Source organism: Molothrus aeneus, chromosome 2 (assembly GCF_037042795.1).
Source record: "Molothrus aeneus isolate 106 chromosome 2, BPBGC_Maene_1.0, whole genome shotgun sequence".
Classification (NCBI taxonomy): Eukaryota; Metazoa; Chordata; class Aves; order Passeriformes; family Icteridae; genus Molothrus; species Molothrus aeneus.
In genome coordinates this window covers 44104273-44122522 of record NC_089647.1, presented here as the reverse complement: position 1 = coordinate 44122522, position 18250 = coordinate 44104273, and the positions used below count along the sequence as shown (strand labels likewise).

At 36.4% G+C, this 18250-nt stretch overlaps 1 protein-coding gene across 5 annotated transcripts in view; it reads right to left on the bottom strand.

Moving 5' to 3' along the window:
• Nucleotides 1-18250, bottom strand: part of IFT88 (intraflagellar transport 88) — a 127587-nt gene that overhangs the window by 6371 nt on the left and 102966 nt on the right. For all 5 annotated transcript variants that reach the window (XM_066544791.1, XM_066544790.1, XM_066544793.1 and 2 more), the window contains 7 exons: nucleotides 17805-17913; nucleotides 16203-16353; nucleotides 14926-15041; nucleotides 12041-12093; nucleotides 11462-11527; nucleotides 9619-9725; nucleotides 3908-3962 (listed from right to left, as the gene is read on the bottom strand). In XM_066544791.1, coding sequence (XP_066400888.1) covers nucleotides 3908-3962; nucleotides 9619-9725; nucleotides 11462-11527; nucleotides 12041-12093; nucleotides 14926-15041; nucleotides 16203-16353; nucleotides 17805-17913 — 657 coding nt within the window. The remainder of the gene's footprint in view (nucleotides 1-3907; nucleotides 3963-9618; nucleotides 9726-11461; nucleotides 11528-12040; nucleotides 12094-14925; nucleotides 15042-16202; nucleotides 16354-17804; nucleotides 17914-18250) is intronic.

The window sequence follows — 18250 nt, the reverse complement described above, 5'->3', positions numbered from 1 at the left end:
TCACCAGTGAAATGAAAAAGGGAAAAGACACCTAAATTATTCCCATGTGGTTTATTTTACAAATCCATCCTGACAGGCCTAGGTAACAAGGAGAATGCAAAGTACTCAGCCTTTCCTCTTCTGAATTCAACACTGCTTCTGTGGGCTCCTGTCCGAGACTGCACGGCTCCTCTCATCCAGCACAGAACTCCCCATTCAGTGAGCTGGGCAAATGCAGAGACCAAGTAAACACTGCCACGGGAATGGACTCCTTAATGTCATACTTTGCATTATCTACACTTATAAAGGCATTATGCTATCAATCAGGAAAAATTCCTTATGCTGGTAAAAACCACAGTGCACCAACTGCTAAGTTCTGGATATTACAATCATGTATCTGCAAAACACAAAAAAGTGAGTATGAAAACAAGAAAAGATTATTGGAAAGAAAATCTTTGAGAACTGCCTAAACTCAGATGTTACTGTTAGCTCCCTTCAAGGTTTCATGGTATTGTGGTTTTGGGGTTTTTTCTCCTTTTTAAAATTAAAAAAAAAAAAAAATTAACAGGACTGTATCAATGTCATTTGCTTCCAACATAACCCAAGTAAGATTGAAAACCATAAATCTGATAATTGTGGGGAGAAGAAAATTTCCCTTTTTATAGTGAGTGACAAATGTGTTCAATTTTGGGTAGGGATTTTAGATTTAATGCTTATCTCTCTCTCAGGACAAGAGCAGACTTTAACTGACATTGATATATAGACGTCAGTTTTCTTGATCTCTCTGTTCCATTCTGTCTACCATTCATGCACACATCAATTATATTGCTGAAATTGTGCTGTGGTGCATCTCACCTTTCTGTTTTAATTTATATTGGCAAAGTACTGGATGCCCTATGAAGTACAAACCTTGCTGGCTTAGTTCTCTTTCTTCTTAGCTTCCTCTTTAAAAGCAATTTTAGATCATATTTCCTAAAACAAGGAAACCTGAATTATTAATACTCTTAATACAAATAACTGTATGGGGACAAAATATTTGGAGGGGGAAAAATCTCATAGGAATGCTGACAAGTATGAGGACAGTGAGCTGCTAAGAGGAAAGAAAGAAAACAGGCATCATACTTAAAATATTTGGAATGCATAAGACTTCAGTTAGCTAGTAAGTACTTTGATTTAGCTAGTAAGTACTAAACTAAGGAGGATTCCATGCTTCACTGGGTTCAGTAATGATGGCAAATCCCTCATACAGTATAGGAAAATGAACCTTTTTGGTCTTGGCAACACCACTGGAAAAGACTAACCTTAAAATGTATACATTTATATTTTTTTCTCTCCTTTTGAAGTCAATTATCAAAAGCATACTAATATTATGAAATAAAATAACCCATGTTTATATTTCATATGTATCTTCACACAGGCCATGCACAGGAATTTATAAAACTGCAAATTACAGCTCATAACCCAGGTGAACAAAGCCAAGCTTTGGACAAAATAAAATGTTTGGGTGTTCAGGTGTCTATTAGTCATCCTCAGTACAATGTGGACAAAATACAGCCCAGTCCTTAACATCTGATGCTGTGAGTGTCCAGGTTCTTCACTGATAAGGCTCCCTAGAGCCAACATTACCAGTTAAAATGTGCCCAGTGCCTTTGACTCATTCTAAAAATACATGTAAGTAGTGCAGCTCACCACAACTTTTAATTAAGAATCCCAGCAGGAAGTTAACTCTAGGCTCAGTACAGGACCTTCTTTGTACCTTTGCTTGTTTGCCAAGTCATTTCCAGAAAGGCTGGATCTCTGGCACTGAATTTGTATAATGAAGACTTCTCAAACATACTCTTACACGGACTTGTTCCCAAACTGTGTTTTTTTCAACTCTTTCATATATTTGATATAATATCTTAAACTCAACAATCTAAGAATTACTGATAGGGCAAATTCTAGGTCAACACTTATCCTTCTTAACCTCTCATCCCCTTTCTTATTGTTTTAAAATTAAAAAAAAAGGAAAAAATTAAAAAAGGAAGACAACTTTCCATAGATACTTGTGTCTTTAAAAGAAATACTGACAAACTGGTAGTTTGTGGGATTTGTGTTGTCTTAGCATCCTTTCAGCATAAGCATTAGGTATACCTTCTTTTGCTAAATTACTCTCTCCCTCCTGAAACATGCCCCTTTTTCATGAATGAGGGTGGGGATAATTACAAAACAGAGCTGGAAGAGACCCTTTGTGTCATTTCCCTACACACCTGGTGCAAAGTTTTGCACAGCTGTAAATACCCTTGCCAGTTACCAATGCTGCTCTTCATTTCTTCTTGCTGGATGCTGAAGTGGATTCCTCTTAATCCCAGAGAACAGGGACCAATCCTGTCTCACAGTGCTGTTTTGTTGGCACCTCCAGCTGGCTGCCAGATCACAGGGTTTATGTAACAAAGGAGGGCCCAGAAACTCTCCATCCTCTTCCACCCTGCTCTGCTACTTAAATAAAGAATTACTTTGGCCTGAGGCCCAGAACAGGTAAAATTCAATCCTAGGTGAATGGTTGTTTCTTCCACACATCAAGAAATTACTTAAAAGCTTCTCTAGTGAAATTACTGAGCTAGAAAAGATCTCTCTCAAGCACCTAACACTCACTCTTAGGCCTCAGAAAATCCAGGGAAGCAGTCTTCATAAATGTAACAGCATTCTAAAGTCCTCTTCAGATTACATTAGTAAGTGCCATGACTTTTCCTGACCCTACAGAATTTGGTAAGTGTAGTAAAATATCTGCTATGTAGGTGGAGAAATAAAATTACCAAATAAGAAAAAAAAAACCATCATAAAATATTTCTCTGTAAAAGGAAGGGAAGAGAGGCAAGAATTTACTGAGGATATCTTCTAATGAAACCCATTGATATCAAGATAAACCAAAAGCAGGATACAAATAAACCATTTCCTTTTTGGGTTAAAATATGGGGGTTTGGTTGGTTGGGGTTTTTTTTGTTTTTGGTTTGTTTTGTTTTTGTTTTGGTTTTTTTTAATTGTTTGTTTTGGTTTGTTTTTTTGGCTTTTTGGTTTTTTTTTTGTTTTTTTTTGCAGGTGGTTGAAGTAGCCTGAAGTCTCCTAGTTTCCTTAGAGCAGCAGTGGGGGACTGTTAGGTTTACATTACTAATTTCATGGATTTAATAATGGGAGGGAAAAATCATTCGCCCTGCAACATGCAGGCTACCTAGTGCAGAAAAGACAATACAGGGCAGTTTCCTGACTTCCATTGCAGGAGTTTTACATTTATGGAAATCGGGACTGCAAATTTATAGAAGCAAGGAGACTGAGTGTTCAGAGAGGAAGATTTCTTCTAGGAAAGACTCTAGAACTTCAGTTCTGCTACCCAGAGATAAGGGGAAGGATGAGCTCAAAGATAGTAAAGGGTATGTTATCCTTAATACAGGGTTGGCTGCACAGAACAATCTGCTGGACTTGTAACAAACGCCTATCATAGCAGATTACACGGTGGCCACAAAATTCGTTTTCCTTCATGTTAAATAAAGAAACAATGAATTCCTATTTTCCATGGCTTATGTGTTCTGTTTTGTTATAACAAATGATTCCTTTTAGTAAATATTCCTAAGTTAAAAATGTTCAAATACCAAGTTAATGGGATAAAAACATTCATGTCCACAGTACTGAAAACAATCAGAAATTTAGCTTTAGGAATACAATAAGGCCTGTATATAAAACATAAATGTGGAACCAAATCCATGCTACTGTACCAGTTGCACTGAGAAAATCAAAAAGTATGAAACAAAGTTGCTGAAGCCCTTACATATTACTCAGTGCATATTTTTGTGTGTTTCAGGATGAAAGGAGGCTTTAGAAACACTTTCAGAAAATCTGTTTCCTTCAGGGTCCTGTCAAAACTGATATTTAAGCAGAGGCCTTGACTACTTACCACCACTTCCCTCTTTGCGGCTCCGTGCACTGCCCTCTCTGCCAGATTTAATGCGCTGCACGACAGTGGAAAAGGTTTGGAAAGAACAGAACAAAAAAACTAATTTAGTAATATATATTAGAGAAAATGATTGAAAATTAAACTCAGCTTGTTACTAAAACAGTAGAAGAATGTTACAGTGTAGTAAGTCTAGTTTAACTACTAAAGGTTGTTTTTCAACACAAAAAATTGTCCTTAAAATCAGGGTTAAATCCAATGTTTATATAAAACAAGAGTTCTGTGAAATTCAAATAGAATATCTCAGTAAATTATTTTTCTTCAGATAAAATTTATACAAGGAATGTGCCTAAAAATAGTTCAGATGTTCCTTTGTAAAGTACAGCTGAAAAAACAGGCAACACAGCCCTCCTTGCATGAGTTCAAAGTAGCCTCTGCCTATTAACATCTTGTAAATCCCACAAGCATTTTATTATTGTAAAGACTCAAAAGGGAGAAGTGGGGGAATCTATAAAAAGAACTATTCACCCTATGGATCTTGGATTTTGAATTTTTGGCACAGAACTGTATTTCACAGCAAAATTTAATTTGCTGTTGAGTGTTAAATGCAAGATAAAGGTGAAGGTAAATATTTTAAAAGCTGTGTTTAAAAGTCAGCTCTCTTGCATAGGGGAAGGTACCATAAACATCTCCCAGCTGTGTTTTTTTGAGTGTTATTTGAAAATTTTAACAGTTTATCAAAGCAATACCTTTGTATGACATGGCAGATTAGATCTTCTGGCAAAACACCAGATTTCTTATGCATACATCTTATCAATTATAAGACAGGACACCTCAGTGAGGAACTTTTTGATAGGTAGGTACAAGAACTTGATGTTTAAAGCACTCAGCTATTAATAAAGTATCTCTGCATCTTACTTCAAAATATGAATTCAGGATCTGATTAAAACACACATCATGTCTTCAGGTCAATTACTATAAATTCTTTGCTCATTTTTCACCAGAAAAATATCATGAAGTCTGGCAAAGTTGGAATGATACCAAAGAAGTGAAAGAACTTTCAAGATTTGTGCCAACAGAAAAAGGAAGAACTCTTAAATCAAAACCCACAGGAGTCAGACAGGAAAGCATTGAGCCTAGTGTGAAACTAGGACTGGTCTTGGAGCAATTCAGTCTGGGACCAGAATTTCTCACAGTTTTTTATTTGCTTTGGGAAATCCTCAAGCCTAAAATATGTTCTCTGAATTTTGGATTAAATATCCTTTTCACAGCCCAGTGAAGTAGCATATACCGACCCTTCAGGAAGCCTGTCCAGACTCTCCCAACTGTTGAATGACTGACAACAAGTCTGACAGCAGCTCAGCTTCTGTCCACCCAAGGGAAGCAGTTCCTGTGTGATAGTGCCTTCTTGGCATTTACACCCTAGGACCTTCCTCCCAAAATATAACATAATAACTACAATTTAAACATATGATTAACTCCTGTAAAATTCCAAGTGAGTAGTTTGTAAGTAATCCCACACTAAAAGCAGACATTCAAAATAGGTTTCCACCCTAAAGATGCCTATTTCTCCCATGACTGCAAAAGACATTTAGGATGGTTAGCCCAGATGTGGATGCCTGAAGTCAAAGGCAGTAAGGCCCCTGCAGCATTTGCACCTCTCATCGCTGCTTCTCAGCACAGCCCATCAGCCCCGTTCTCAGTCATTAAGCTCACTGAACGGAAATAAACAGTAATGTGTGTACACAGCAGTGCCAAGGAGGCTCTGTGAACTTTTACACTATTACCTGTCTTTTTTAGAGTGAAACATGAAAAGGGAAGGCTAATGCAGTAAAAAACCCCAATCAAACAAACAAAAACAAAAGACCCCAGCTTCCCCACCACCCCCACCACCCCTCAAACATTCCAACATATGAAGGTTGCAGTAAAAACTAAATGCTGTGAGAAGCAGGGAGAAAAATTTGTACAGGGAATGAACTCCACAGATGTTCCCAGATTCTTGGCTGGAAGTATTTAACAACTTGTCCATATTTGAGAACTGAGGGAAATAAGCACTCCAGAATATTTATTTTGGTATAAACTCCATGTGGATATACTTATTCTGGAAAAACAATGCCGAAATAGAAAATTTTGATAAATTTCTACAGGAAGACAAAGCCTGTGTGCAGACTGTGAAGTGCAGGTATACTATCCTAGCATTTTACCTATTTTGTCTCTACTGGATGCAATTAAGAAGTCAAGGGCTAGTCTAAAATTGAGAGCAGGAATTGAACTGTATCTGGTACTGCTAACTGAAACCAGTATTCCTATTGGAAACTTAGATGGTGAAATATTAAAATTTGGTAATTTTAGAACTAGAAAGTATAGTTTATGACTGTATGGTCATGGATGACAGAAGGAACTTGGGAAAAAAACCCTAGTAATTTCCAAAGCCAGATGGCAGAGAGAAGACTAAAAATCACACACCCACCCCCAACAAAGAAACAAACAAAAAAACCCTTCCCAAATCCAAAATCAGAGGATGGGAACCCAGATGTAACATCAATAGCAAAAGAAAGAACTGCAGGGCTATTGTTTGCAAGACAGCACTGATGTAGAGATTGTCACAGAAAGATACTCCAGTACTAATGCAGGACAGCTGCATACTGAATCACAGTGTGCCCTGAAACATCTTTCCTTAGAGTCTTTGCTCTTTTACCAACTACAACAGTGTTCATTATTAAGAAAACTGTGTCAGTGGGTTCCTTGGGAGCAGAAGGAGTTGTTCCTTTCCTTTGGGAGGAACTTGGAAAGTTTTGAGAGTGCGGCAGAGGAGAAAGGCAGAAGAAGGAGATGGGAGCATGTCCTGCCAAGACAAGGAGCAGCAAGAAGGAGCAGAAAGCAACTGATCAGACTTCAGAGGTTCTGAAGAGAGAGAGTGTACTTGGAACCACAGGGGCAGAATTTTGCTCCCATTCAGAGCTTACTCAGGCTGGAAACACTGGCCTGTCTGCAGGAATGAAGTTGACAGAACTGACAAGAAACCTGTTGTATTTTTATTATTAGCTGTGGTTTTTAGGGGGCACAAAGGAAAGAGGCATGTTTGTCTGGGGTTTGTTTGGGTTTTTTAAACTTACTGCATTTCATTTGATCTGCTTAAATGAAAATCGGTTTAGTTTAAATTACAGTACTATCAGGCTTATTCAAAAGGCTGAATTAATTTTTTTTCTTTTCTAGACACACTAGAGGAAATATTTAAGCAGATCTATCTTAAAGCTTTGACTAATTAAAAGTGCCATCATAGAAACCCTATCTGATCTGCTCTACTCTGCCCTCCTGATACTCCAGAGTTGTGTGTCCAGTTCTGGAGCATCCAGTGTAAGGACTTGGCCCTGTTGGAGAGGGCCCAGAGGAGGACCATGAAGATGAAAAGAGAGCTGAAGCACTTCTCCAGCGAAGACAGGCTGAGAGGGTTGAAGTAGTTCAGCCTGGAGAAGAGAAGACTCTGGGGAAATGTTGTGGCCTTTCAATATTTAAAGGGGTCTTAAAAGAAATATGGGGACAGACTTTTTACTAAGGCCTGTGGTGGCAGGACAAGGAATAATGGCTTTAAACTGAGAAAGGGTAGAGAAGGAGAAAAAAAATGTTGAGGATGTTGGGATACTGGAACAGGTTGCCCAGAGAAGCTGTGGATGACCATCCCTGGAAATGTTAAAAGTCAGATTTGATGGGGCTCTGAGCAACCTGATAATGGAAGGTGTCCCTGCCCACAGCAGGGGCTTGAAACTAGATAATCTTTAAATGTTTCTTTCAACCTAAACCATTCTGTGATCCTGCTTTGCAAGGTTAGTGCTGTGACAGGATAGAGTCAACACACTCTTAAACAGGAATACTGAAATGCAAGACACAGAGGGAGCTTCCCACATCATGGCTGAATTATGGTCATTGTTAAAGCCTGAACATTCTAAACCAAGTGTGCAATAACTTGTTCAAGTCTGTGTTGGAGCCAACTGATACTTCTGTCATTCAGGTATGACTTGATAAATTTCCTTAACACAAAGAAGTCAGAATTAAAAACCCCCATAATTTAAACATAATTTTTATGTTACTAAAATCTTAAGTTACTTAGAGGATTTAAACTTTTAAATAGTCTATCAGTAGCTTTTTCCTCACCAGAAAGTAATGTGTTTGGGAAAGCTCTTGCTTCCCATATGAAAAAAACAGAAAGAGATGTGACAATTTTTAGGTTTTTAAAAATTGTATTCAAATATTAACTTTTGTAAAGAAAAAAAGGTGTTTTCTTTAAAGTCCTTGACATTGCCCATCTACAATTAATGCCTTCAGTGTAGAAAAAAGCCCAGAATTACATACAAAGAAATGGCCTTTCCTTCTCCAGGCACCTCTCTCTCTCTAGTCAACTATAAAATAAACCAGTTTTAACTGGTGTTGTTCATGAGCTTTCTCAAGTAAAGCACTGAGGTATTGAAAGTTACTGCAACAAACTATGTATATTACTGACACTGAAGTGATCAGAAACCAAGCAAAGGCTGTTTAACACACTTCAGCGAATCTCTTAATTGTGAGCTCTGCAGAATAGGTACATTATACCTGGTCATCTGTTTTGCTTACTGATACAATTATGGGGAGATGTGGAGGAATATCAATCCCACTACAGCTGTTAACCGTTTTCTTTTGTCCATTTTCCCAAGTGCTTTGAATTTTACAGTTACTGAAAACCCGGTCAGTACACTTCAGCTAGCCCCTCAAAGTGTGGTTGTAGCATAAAGCTGCAATCCTTCAGTCAGTGTTTCCCCTGGTGAGTTTCATTTTTAAAGTGTCCCCTTGCTCACATGCATACTCAGGCTCCCTGGAACTTAAGCAGAAGTAGCCAAGAATGCATGTGCACATGATCTGTCATCAAAAGGGACCAAAAAGTGTTAGTAAGAGCAGAGTAAATTAGTTAATACTTAAAGTATCCTAATGTGACTATGTAGCTCTGAGGCAATTCTCTGGATAGGCAAACCAAGCCTGAATACTTTGCAGCTCAACAGCATGGATAATGCTTTTCAAACAAGCAGCTGTTTTTAATTTTAAAATCTTATTTTATCACCAGAATAGCAAGAAAACAATGCACGAGTGCACACACACACACAAACGTGAGCTCACTCTTCTGAACAGAACACAAGTTATGATCTCATACCTTTCACAGCCTCACAGCCTGTTACTTTTCCATGGAATTCTTTTTTTTTTTTTTAAATTGGCACTCACATGAATAGTTTACTTCTACCTATATACTATGTCAGTGCTGCAGTTTTGTATATAATGAAAAAGGAGTTCTTTTACATGGACAAATTCTTAGGCTTCCCATCTCTCCCTATAGTTGCATTATTACTTGGCTCATAAATACACTGAAGTATTAAATAAAATCTGGCGAGTAGGAAAGACGACATTCCACAGACATTGAATTATGTGAGTGGCTCTGGCATTCCCTCATGTCCACACAGTCCATCTTTCACTAGTATTTAAAAATCACAGAAAATCTGGTGCTCAGAAACTATTCAGACAGATGTAAGACTGATCAGTAATTTAAAACTAAGTCTCCCAAACCCCCAAAATATAAGCTTGTGTAAACCAGGAAGTTAACAACACACTTTGTCTTGAAGTATCATAAACATTACTTTAGCTTCACCTACCTTTGCAGCAATACTGTGTAATACACACAGAAACAAACTTACCTGCTCTCTGATTTCTTTTAATTTTTCTGCTTTCTTGAGCTTTGTTATATATTCCTGGACTTCTTTCAGCCCCATGTCTGTGCAGAGACGAACTAAAAATCTGAGGCCTAATTGGAAAGCAAAGCATTGTTAGAAAAGTATTTACAAGCAGGTCAAACTACAAGTGCACCCTCACAGACCTGGACATGCAGAATGGCAAAGAGTGCAAATAACTGCAAACAAGGTGACTCCAGTCCAGTATCACTATACAAGTTGTGATATTTTGCAAGTAATTCACTATTTTCTCTTTGTCTGTATCCATGAACAGTACAAATACCATTGGTATATGTGGAAGGCAAAAGGCATACTAAGTATTTTGGCTCAGAACTCTTGACATTTGCAAAATATTTTGCAAAGCATAGAAATGATACTACAATATTACTAAGGAGATGCTATCAAGAGAATTTTGTTGAAAACAATTTTGCAAATGCCAAGTGAATCAAAATGGTTTTTTTCCTCTGTCTGTGGTTGATTTTCAAAGAGTAATATTTATAGAATTAAGAAACCCCAACAAAGCTGACATAAAAATCAAATGTAACTGTATGATTGAACTAAAAGAATCCCTGAAAAACATTGTCCTGAGACATTCTACCAAACTCTGAAAACATTGTTGGTATTCCTATGTGTTTGTTAACATTCCTTTCAAAGAACTGAAGCAGAAACAAGCAGGACATGATCCATTCTCTCCAGACTGCTTTCACAAACATGTTATTTCATTTTGTGCTAAATTAGTTTTCTGCTGGTTTAGGAAGCCCATGCTTAGGGATGGATGAGGGAAGAACCATTGTTTCAGCAGTAGAAAACTTAAATCAGTAAAATTGTCTTGCCTAACTCCTGCCTCCATTTGTGAAATTTGTAGAAACTGCATTCAGAAACATATTTGCATTCTAAAAGGTTTACTAAATGCCCCTCTGAAATATTGTATGACCAACATGAACATGATATTTTGCTTATAACTTGGAGGAGTTACAGTACTGAATTTCACTTGTACAAGAAAGCTGTGATTCCTCTTTAAAAAAGCAATAAATTAATAATAAATAAATCCTCTTTAAAAAAGCAATAAAAGCAGAATGATATGATTTTAAAATAAAATACAATGACTGTTCGTCCCACATTGCATCTAAAAGCACAGACTCGTTGGCGACAACCTTGTATTTTGGAATTTGTGAGGCACAGTGTGGGATGGAAGAGAATGTTTACACAACCACTGACAACCCTTATTTTCTAAAGGGCTTTTTTATTTACAGTACAGGTGTGACTGATTTTGCAAAGTGTCTTACACTTCAAAGTTGTGTTTCCTGCAGTTTAGTTTGAAATCCTCTATGGATTTTCCAGAGACTGGGAGACCAGCTATAGTTAAAAACCCAGCAACAAAATCTCACCCTCAATGTTTTTTTTTGGAAACCATGACTTTGATAAAACTTAGCAATAAGATTTTCTTGTATCTAGAAATTCACAGCAGGAATTTCAACTAGCAGGAACTAAAAGTACAAGTACATATATTTTTCATAAGAAAGATTAAATGAGTAGCATAGTTATAACATCTAGGACATATGTATGAGAAAGAACTCATCCAATGCAACTCAGTTAAAGTTTATTTTCATTGCTCTTCTTCAGCATTACCCTCATATTTCTTAAATCACACGTCAGTGTTGTCACAAAAACCATGCAGCATTAGCATGAATAAAAATACTAGTTAATGGAAGTATATTTATATGAAAAATACATCATATGATTACTAACACACCTATTCAATGTAACAAAGTTTCCTTTGATAGTTGCACCACAGAATGAGATAACTTACATTCAACATTCTCTGGGAATTTTCTGTGAATGACTTTGTATTTCTCCAGAGCTTTCTGGTAGTTGCCTGCAAACAAAACAAACATCTCCTATCCACATAGTCAAACATAAAAAAGAATATTTGACGAGAAATTGGAACACCTTAACATCAATTAATCTTTATAGTTAGAGTAAATTTAATATTGTAGGACCAAATTTGATAAGACCAAACTTAACATTCTTTATTAATGGATAGTAAAAATTAAAAGCATCTGAAAACAGTCCAAATTATTCTGTAAATAACAGAATTAATGAGGAGGAGGTTACTGATTTTTGGTTGTTTTTTTTTTTTGACCTTCCTCTATGACACCATTGTTCCAGTGTCTCACCATGCTCACAAAGAAAAATTCCTCCCTTATGCCCAGTGTAAGTCTACTCTTATTCAGTTTAAAACTGTTGCTCCATGACCTGGAACTGCAGACCCCAGTCTGTTTCCATCCTTCCCATGAAATCCTCATTATTCTCCCAGCTGAACAACCTCAATGAATTACAAAAGAATGTTACAAACCTGAAAGCAATAACAAAAAATTACAGAACTTACCACTTCTTCTGTAGCAACTGGCCACCATCAGCTGCCACTTCACTTGTGTTGGCCTGCATATAAATAAAACAAAATCATGTACACTGCCAAACAATGAATGAGCAAAATAATCTGCATAGCACTGGTAAAGACCTCCTATTTATCTACTAATCAACGTTTCACTGAGCATGTTGCCTTCCTAGAAAGAATGTATCCTGCTCAGCTCACACACTGCTGCGTCACACACCTGTTTCCAGGACTCCATGTCACTCATTTTCAGTCCCATATTAAGAGTTTTTCTCAGGTTCATGATTCTGTGCCCAGACACAATTAGTAGACCTGACATGTGAACCACTAATCTTTGTCAGAGATAAAGAACCATGCAATGGGGGAGGAACAAAATGCTAAATTGTATTCTGAGGAGGTTCCATCACTAGGATCCCACACTGGCCATGGATTCCTGCCAGGAAACACAGTCCCTACTCACAGCTTTGAACTGTGGCTACTCCTCTGTGCTATCACCTTGATGTCCTAGCTGCTGCCTGTCCTTCTCTTTTTAGCACATAATGGTGACAGTATGGTCAGAGAAAATATTTGAGATGCTTGAGCATGTGCAATAAAACTGTTGGACTCTTTCATCATTTTTTACCAAGACAATATGAAAATTAGGAAATTTTCATGTTAATAGTGTAAGCATCCTCTATAAGCCAAAGAATGTTGCACATGTGGCTTACAATTGAATAGTAGCATATCCAAAAGGGACCGTCAGTTAACATTTTCAGAATAATTTTGTACTTATCCTCTTCAGTTTTCCTCTCTAATAATAGCACAGGCCATTTTTAACTCTAAGCAATCTGTTTGCCTGCTAGTTGCCAAGTAAGTTCATGAAATACAAATGTTGCACCTTTTTAGCTTCAGCTGAATGTGTCCCCTGCAAACAAAGGCAGCAAAACACACCATAATTGAAGTTATTACTCAGTTCAGTATGAAAACTCTAGAGAGAATAAATTGTCAGCATCAAGTACTAACTACACTAAGTCCTTTTATTAAGGATAGACTTCAGTGTGCTAGGAAAAATAAAATAGTGAAAAACTGCTTCCCAACTCATTGTCTAACAAGTTATCTTAGAATGCAATTTAAAAAGTAGTTATTGTGATTAAAACACTGAATACATTAAAGAATAAAATTTAAAAATGCTGTTGACAGTTAAAATAAGGATATAATTTTAAAATGCAACTTTAAATAAAGTTAGTCGCAATTTATATTTACATTTATATTTACCAATTAGCATATCTAGTCTCTATTTTTAATACCAAATAAACAGCAAAAAAAAAATCTCCTCCCACAGAGAAAACATTTTTCTGTATTACAGATAAATTACAAGTTATACTGAAGAATTTAATATGCCAATTCTTCATAAGTACTTTACAATCCACATACTTAATGCATGGAGCGACTGCAACATGAAGCACAAAATATTTAAATCTTTGCCAAAACAAGATTGTGAAATAATTCCTCTTATTCTCAGCTGTTTCTTTCCAAATTTTCTAAGAAGGCCGTGGATGCCAGCATATGAAATCTCATAGCTTGACTAAAATGATTTTTTAAGGTGGCCGGTATTTGTAGGGAAAAGAATACTGGCAAACGTGTGAACTGTGATTTCTGTCAGCTCTCCTGTGTATTTTTGTCTAAAGTACTTCTCTATTTCTTTATAAATATACCACCATTTGAGTGAAGTCTATTTTTTTTTCTCATTTTTAATCCTCAATTAAACCTTAGATTTTCTCATCTGTAATTAAAGGTCTACTCTAACCCAAGCATCTCAAAGCCAAAGTTAGGATTTTTTACTGAAAGTTTTTTACTGAACTTCTTACAACCTACATGCAGAATCATTTTTCCTTGAATTATACTGTATGAATTTTTTGTTCACATGGTGTTTTGTACATACATGTCATTGAGATTCAAGAACAAAAAGAATGTCAAATTTTAGATCATCACAAGAGAAGCCATAACAGAGTTTTGCATAACTTTTCATAGTTTTCCTAAAACACAAAATAAAGAAATTCACACTTATTGGGAGTGAATTTTAGTTCATCTATTAACACAAAATTCTTCATGAACCTATAGACTTATATTTGTTTCCAGATAAAAAGACTGTGTATGTGTATTCTTAGAATTCTCTTTGAACTCTGGATTACAAATCTAAATTTGACCAAATTTTATTTATAAACCAATCTCTAGTGAGGTCCCTTTCTGAACTAAAATAAAGTATATGACCTATATACTTACTCAAGTGCATCATATTCTGCTAAAGAACAATTTCAGCAATTAAGTTGTTGAACTAAACTCAGTATAATTCAAATATCTTTATCAGGATCAGTTTAGCCTGTCAATTTATTTTCCCTGATTACTGGTAGTACAGCACTGCACATTTTTGCTTACTTATTTACCTTATTTGATGGAAATAGAAGTCATGTGGAAAAGAGGAAATGCAGTAAGATCAGCCAAAACATGCACTAATCTGAACCACCAAATCCTCACCGCATAATAAAACAAGAGAAAGGAAATATTTCACATGAAGACACAGAGAAAGAGGTCTTGGTGGCTTTGGAGAACTGTTCTCCACTTCATAGTTGTGTTTAATTGCAGATAATAGAGAAAAATAGGTTTTAATAGCTAACCCTCTCTTAGGCCCAATGGAGGATTTTATTTAACACTGAAATGCACAGTAAGAGCAAAAACACGCTGTAAATGAGCAGAAAGTTGAGAAAATTAAAAAATATCACAAATATTCTTAATCCTGCTGTTTGTTTATAGTATTAAAGTTATCCAGCTGATTTATCTCTAGGTATTCTGATAGATGTCTAATGAGAAATCTGAGTAGGCATAGAATAATAACTACTTACAGGATAAGTGCTGCCCTTTCAAAGTATTCAATGGCTTTTTCACAGAACTGGGTGTCAATGTAATATGCTCCAAGCCACTCAATGACCTCAATGTTGGAAGGGAAATACCGGTATGACTGACAAAATAGGAAAGGTGAAAAACCACACAACTTTAGTGATAAACAACATCTTTATGTTGCTTCTGGAATATCTTACTCAAGTATTTAATTCTCCAGATGCCCAAAACATGTAATATAAATGAATGGAAGTAGTGTGCTACACTAAGTGATCCTGGTAGGGGGGCAGAAAAAAAGCATGCTAAGTTTTCTAATTGCAGAATTCTAATTGCAGAATGCTTTTTAGAAGTTATCCAAGATGAGCTTGTCACATTTTCCATCTAGCCTTATTTGAAATACTATTTTAAATAGCTTGTAACAGCAAAATCATTTACTGAAATCACATCTATGTATGAATAACTTACCTAAAACATTAAACAATGCTAACTAATAAGTGTGCAATTCCACATTCACTTCAGTCTGCTGGAAAACTCACCCCAAACCATTCCTTTCTGTACATAACTACATGAATAGCATTTTCAGCTTTTTAAAAATTCCCTTTGAAATAGGCAACAAAATTATCATCAAGAACAACTCAACTGGTAATTCAGATTGCAACACAGATTTGGTCATCCTCACTTTGCACAGATAAAGAAAGAGAACTCTCAGATTGCACCAGACACTTCTGTCTTATTCTCATTTCTAACACAGAAGAACCTCTAGAAACTGTAGACAGTAGTACAGCTGGTTTGAAATGAAAGCAGCTGCCTATCTTCAGGTAACTGTGTATACATAATGTATAGCTATACTGTTAAAATATATATAAAAACTTCCAGGCATAAACAAAACACAATCTATATGTATCTCCATATTATACATATTCCATGTATATGTATAATATGTAGCTACATACTATACATATTCCAATCAACTCAGCCACATTACACACCTCTAAAATTACTTCTATTATATCCCAATTTTATTTTGTCCCAATGTAAACAATGACTACATAAAAGAAAAAGGAAAGTCTGAGGCCAATATCCACATGAAAACATAACCTATGTTTCCTTAGATCTGACTACAAAAATCAGATTTTGTTAACTCTCCCCCACTATCTCTTTTTTATCCTCTTTTTGGATGACATTTTATAATGTTTAAATTAATCACTTATTAATTTGATATAGGAACCTATGGCAAAATTTTCTTTACTTAGGAGAAAGTGCATTGAAAAAGCAAAATTACCTCACAGTAATAATGAAAAGCCTGGGATTTATCACCTTCAGTATCATATAAATTCCCTAGCTTTGAAAGTACATGTGGATCAGTTGGTACTACACTGATCAACTGCAGCAGCCACTCTATGGCTTGATTGGGATCTTCCATGATCTGGTATCTGAGTTTTCCTCAGTTAAGGACTGATGCCAATGGTAGTTTGATTTAGAAATCCCTAATACTTTACCTAATGCAATCCATATGCTGAACACTACACCAGTCACTGTAGTGGGAAGATACAATGACTCTTTTTTTCCACACTGTTTTCATAATTTAATTTGTATCAGAAATATTTTTTTTATGCTAGAAGAAGAAAAGTATTAAGAGACTTTGTCTGCTCTTTCACCTTAGAACCATGTTGGACTCAACAGAACTCTGGGCTCACTTGTCCTCTCTCTCTCTCTGACACTAATCTGACTTTGACTTCCTCATTTATATGAACAAAGTGTGAGAGCCAGGCCATTTATTTGCAGCCTTTACAACCTGGCTAGTTCCTGTACTAGCAGCATTTTGTTTGAAAGTGATTAGGTAAAACTGCTATTCCAAGAACAGCCTTTTGCCAGCAGGGGTGTTTTCTGCTGTATGTCTAAGGAGCACAGTCCAGACTATTCTGGTCCAGAGAACAGCAATTTTAGCAGTAACTCAGCCTGCAGTGTGCTCTTCCCTCCTGAATGGCACAATGGCTCAGAGCTCTGGCAGTGTCAGCTGGAGCTACTGCCCAACCTGTTTTTTCAGTTTCTACTCCATCCTACCCGACACTGAAGAAGCTTCTGAGAATTGGTGGAAAGCAGTTTTACATAGCAGTGGAGCAGAGAAGCTCTCTCTGTATCCCCAGATGGATACAGAGCTGTTGGGCCATTTGTGCTGCTATAAAGGGGCTTTACATGGAAAAGAGATCGGAGCCCTTTCATATGTTTGGAGGTTACTTATTTTACTGACTAGAATATATTTTTATTACCCACACTATTCTTAAAAGTGTAGTACATCAGCTGCAATCTGTTCTGCCTTGGGGAGGATTTTTTTACAGTTTGGACGTCCTCAGAAGCATTGTTAAAGAAGCTCATAGTTTAGGGTATCACTGGTGATGTGCAAAGCCAATCTCTTCCCTCAGCTTTTCAATCTGTTGAGCTTCTGCAGTGCTGGGAGACAATTATTTTCTTACACATACACTAACTAATCTGAAAACAGCTTTCAGAACAGAACTTCACATTTATTAACTATACATATTTTTTTCTTAAATATTTTACTTAATTGTGCTTACATCTGCCACAGTATTTTCATAGCAATACCAGCAGCATTTTAAATATTCCATGACACAATTTAATACTGAGTGTAAATCTAATCCCTGCACTGTGAGCAGTCTTAATGTTGTTCACTTGCTTCACTGGAAATATTCAATAAGGGTTAAGTTCTGCTCTCATTTTTCTTACAAACATCAGATAATAAATCATTCTTACTATAATGGACAGCATAGTAAATTTCTAAATCACCTTGACATGACTGAAACACGTATTTTGGATTAAACGAGTTTACTAAAACCACCATTCCTTATAATAAGCCAGAAAAAGATACATGCTTGCTAGCTGGTAAAGGACTTGGGCACTATTTGGAAGGATTGCATGGAGTTTCAGAAAACAATCCAAAGCTTCATCTATCCTGTTTAACTTCTTGTAAGCTAAACCTAAAAAATAAAGGTTACAGTATTAATATAATGAGACGCAGATTACTTCAGTATATTAACTGAAAAGGATAACCATGAAAAGCAAAAGAGGAACTCAGTACTTGGAGGCAGTGTACCTGCCTTGACTTTAAAGGACTCTCCATTTGTGAGAGCCATGCACAGAACTGTTATCAGCCAGCATGACCTACCAAACTGGTAAACACAAGGAACATGAACCCAATCAAAGACCAAGAAGTAAACACAAGGAACATGAACCCAATCAAAGACCAAGAACTTATGTAATGTAATTTTTTGAACAAGCCTAATGAGGGAAAGGCAAGGCTTTTAGAGGAGAATG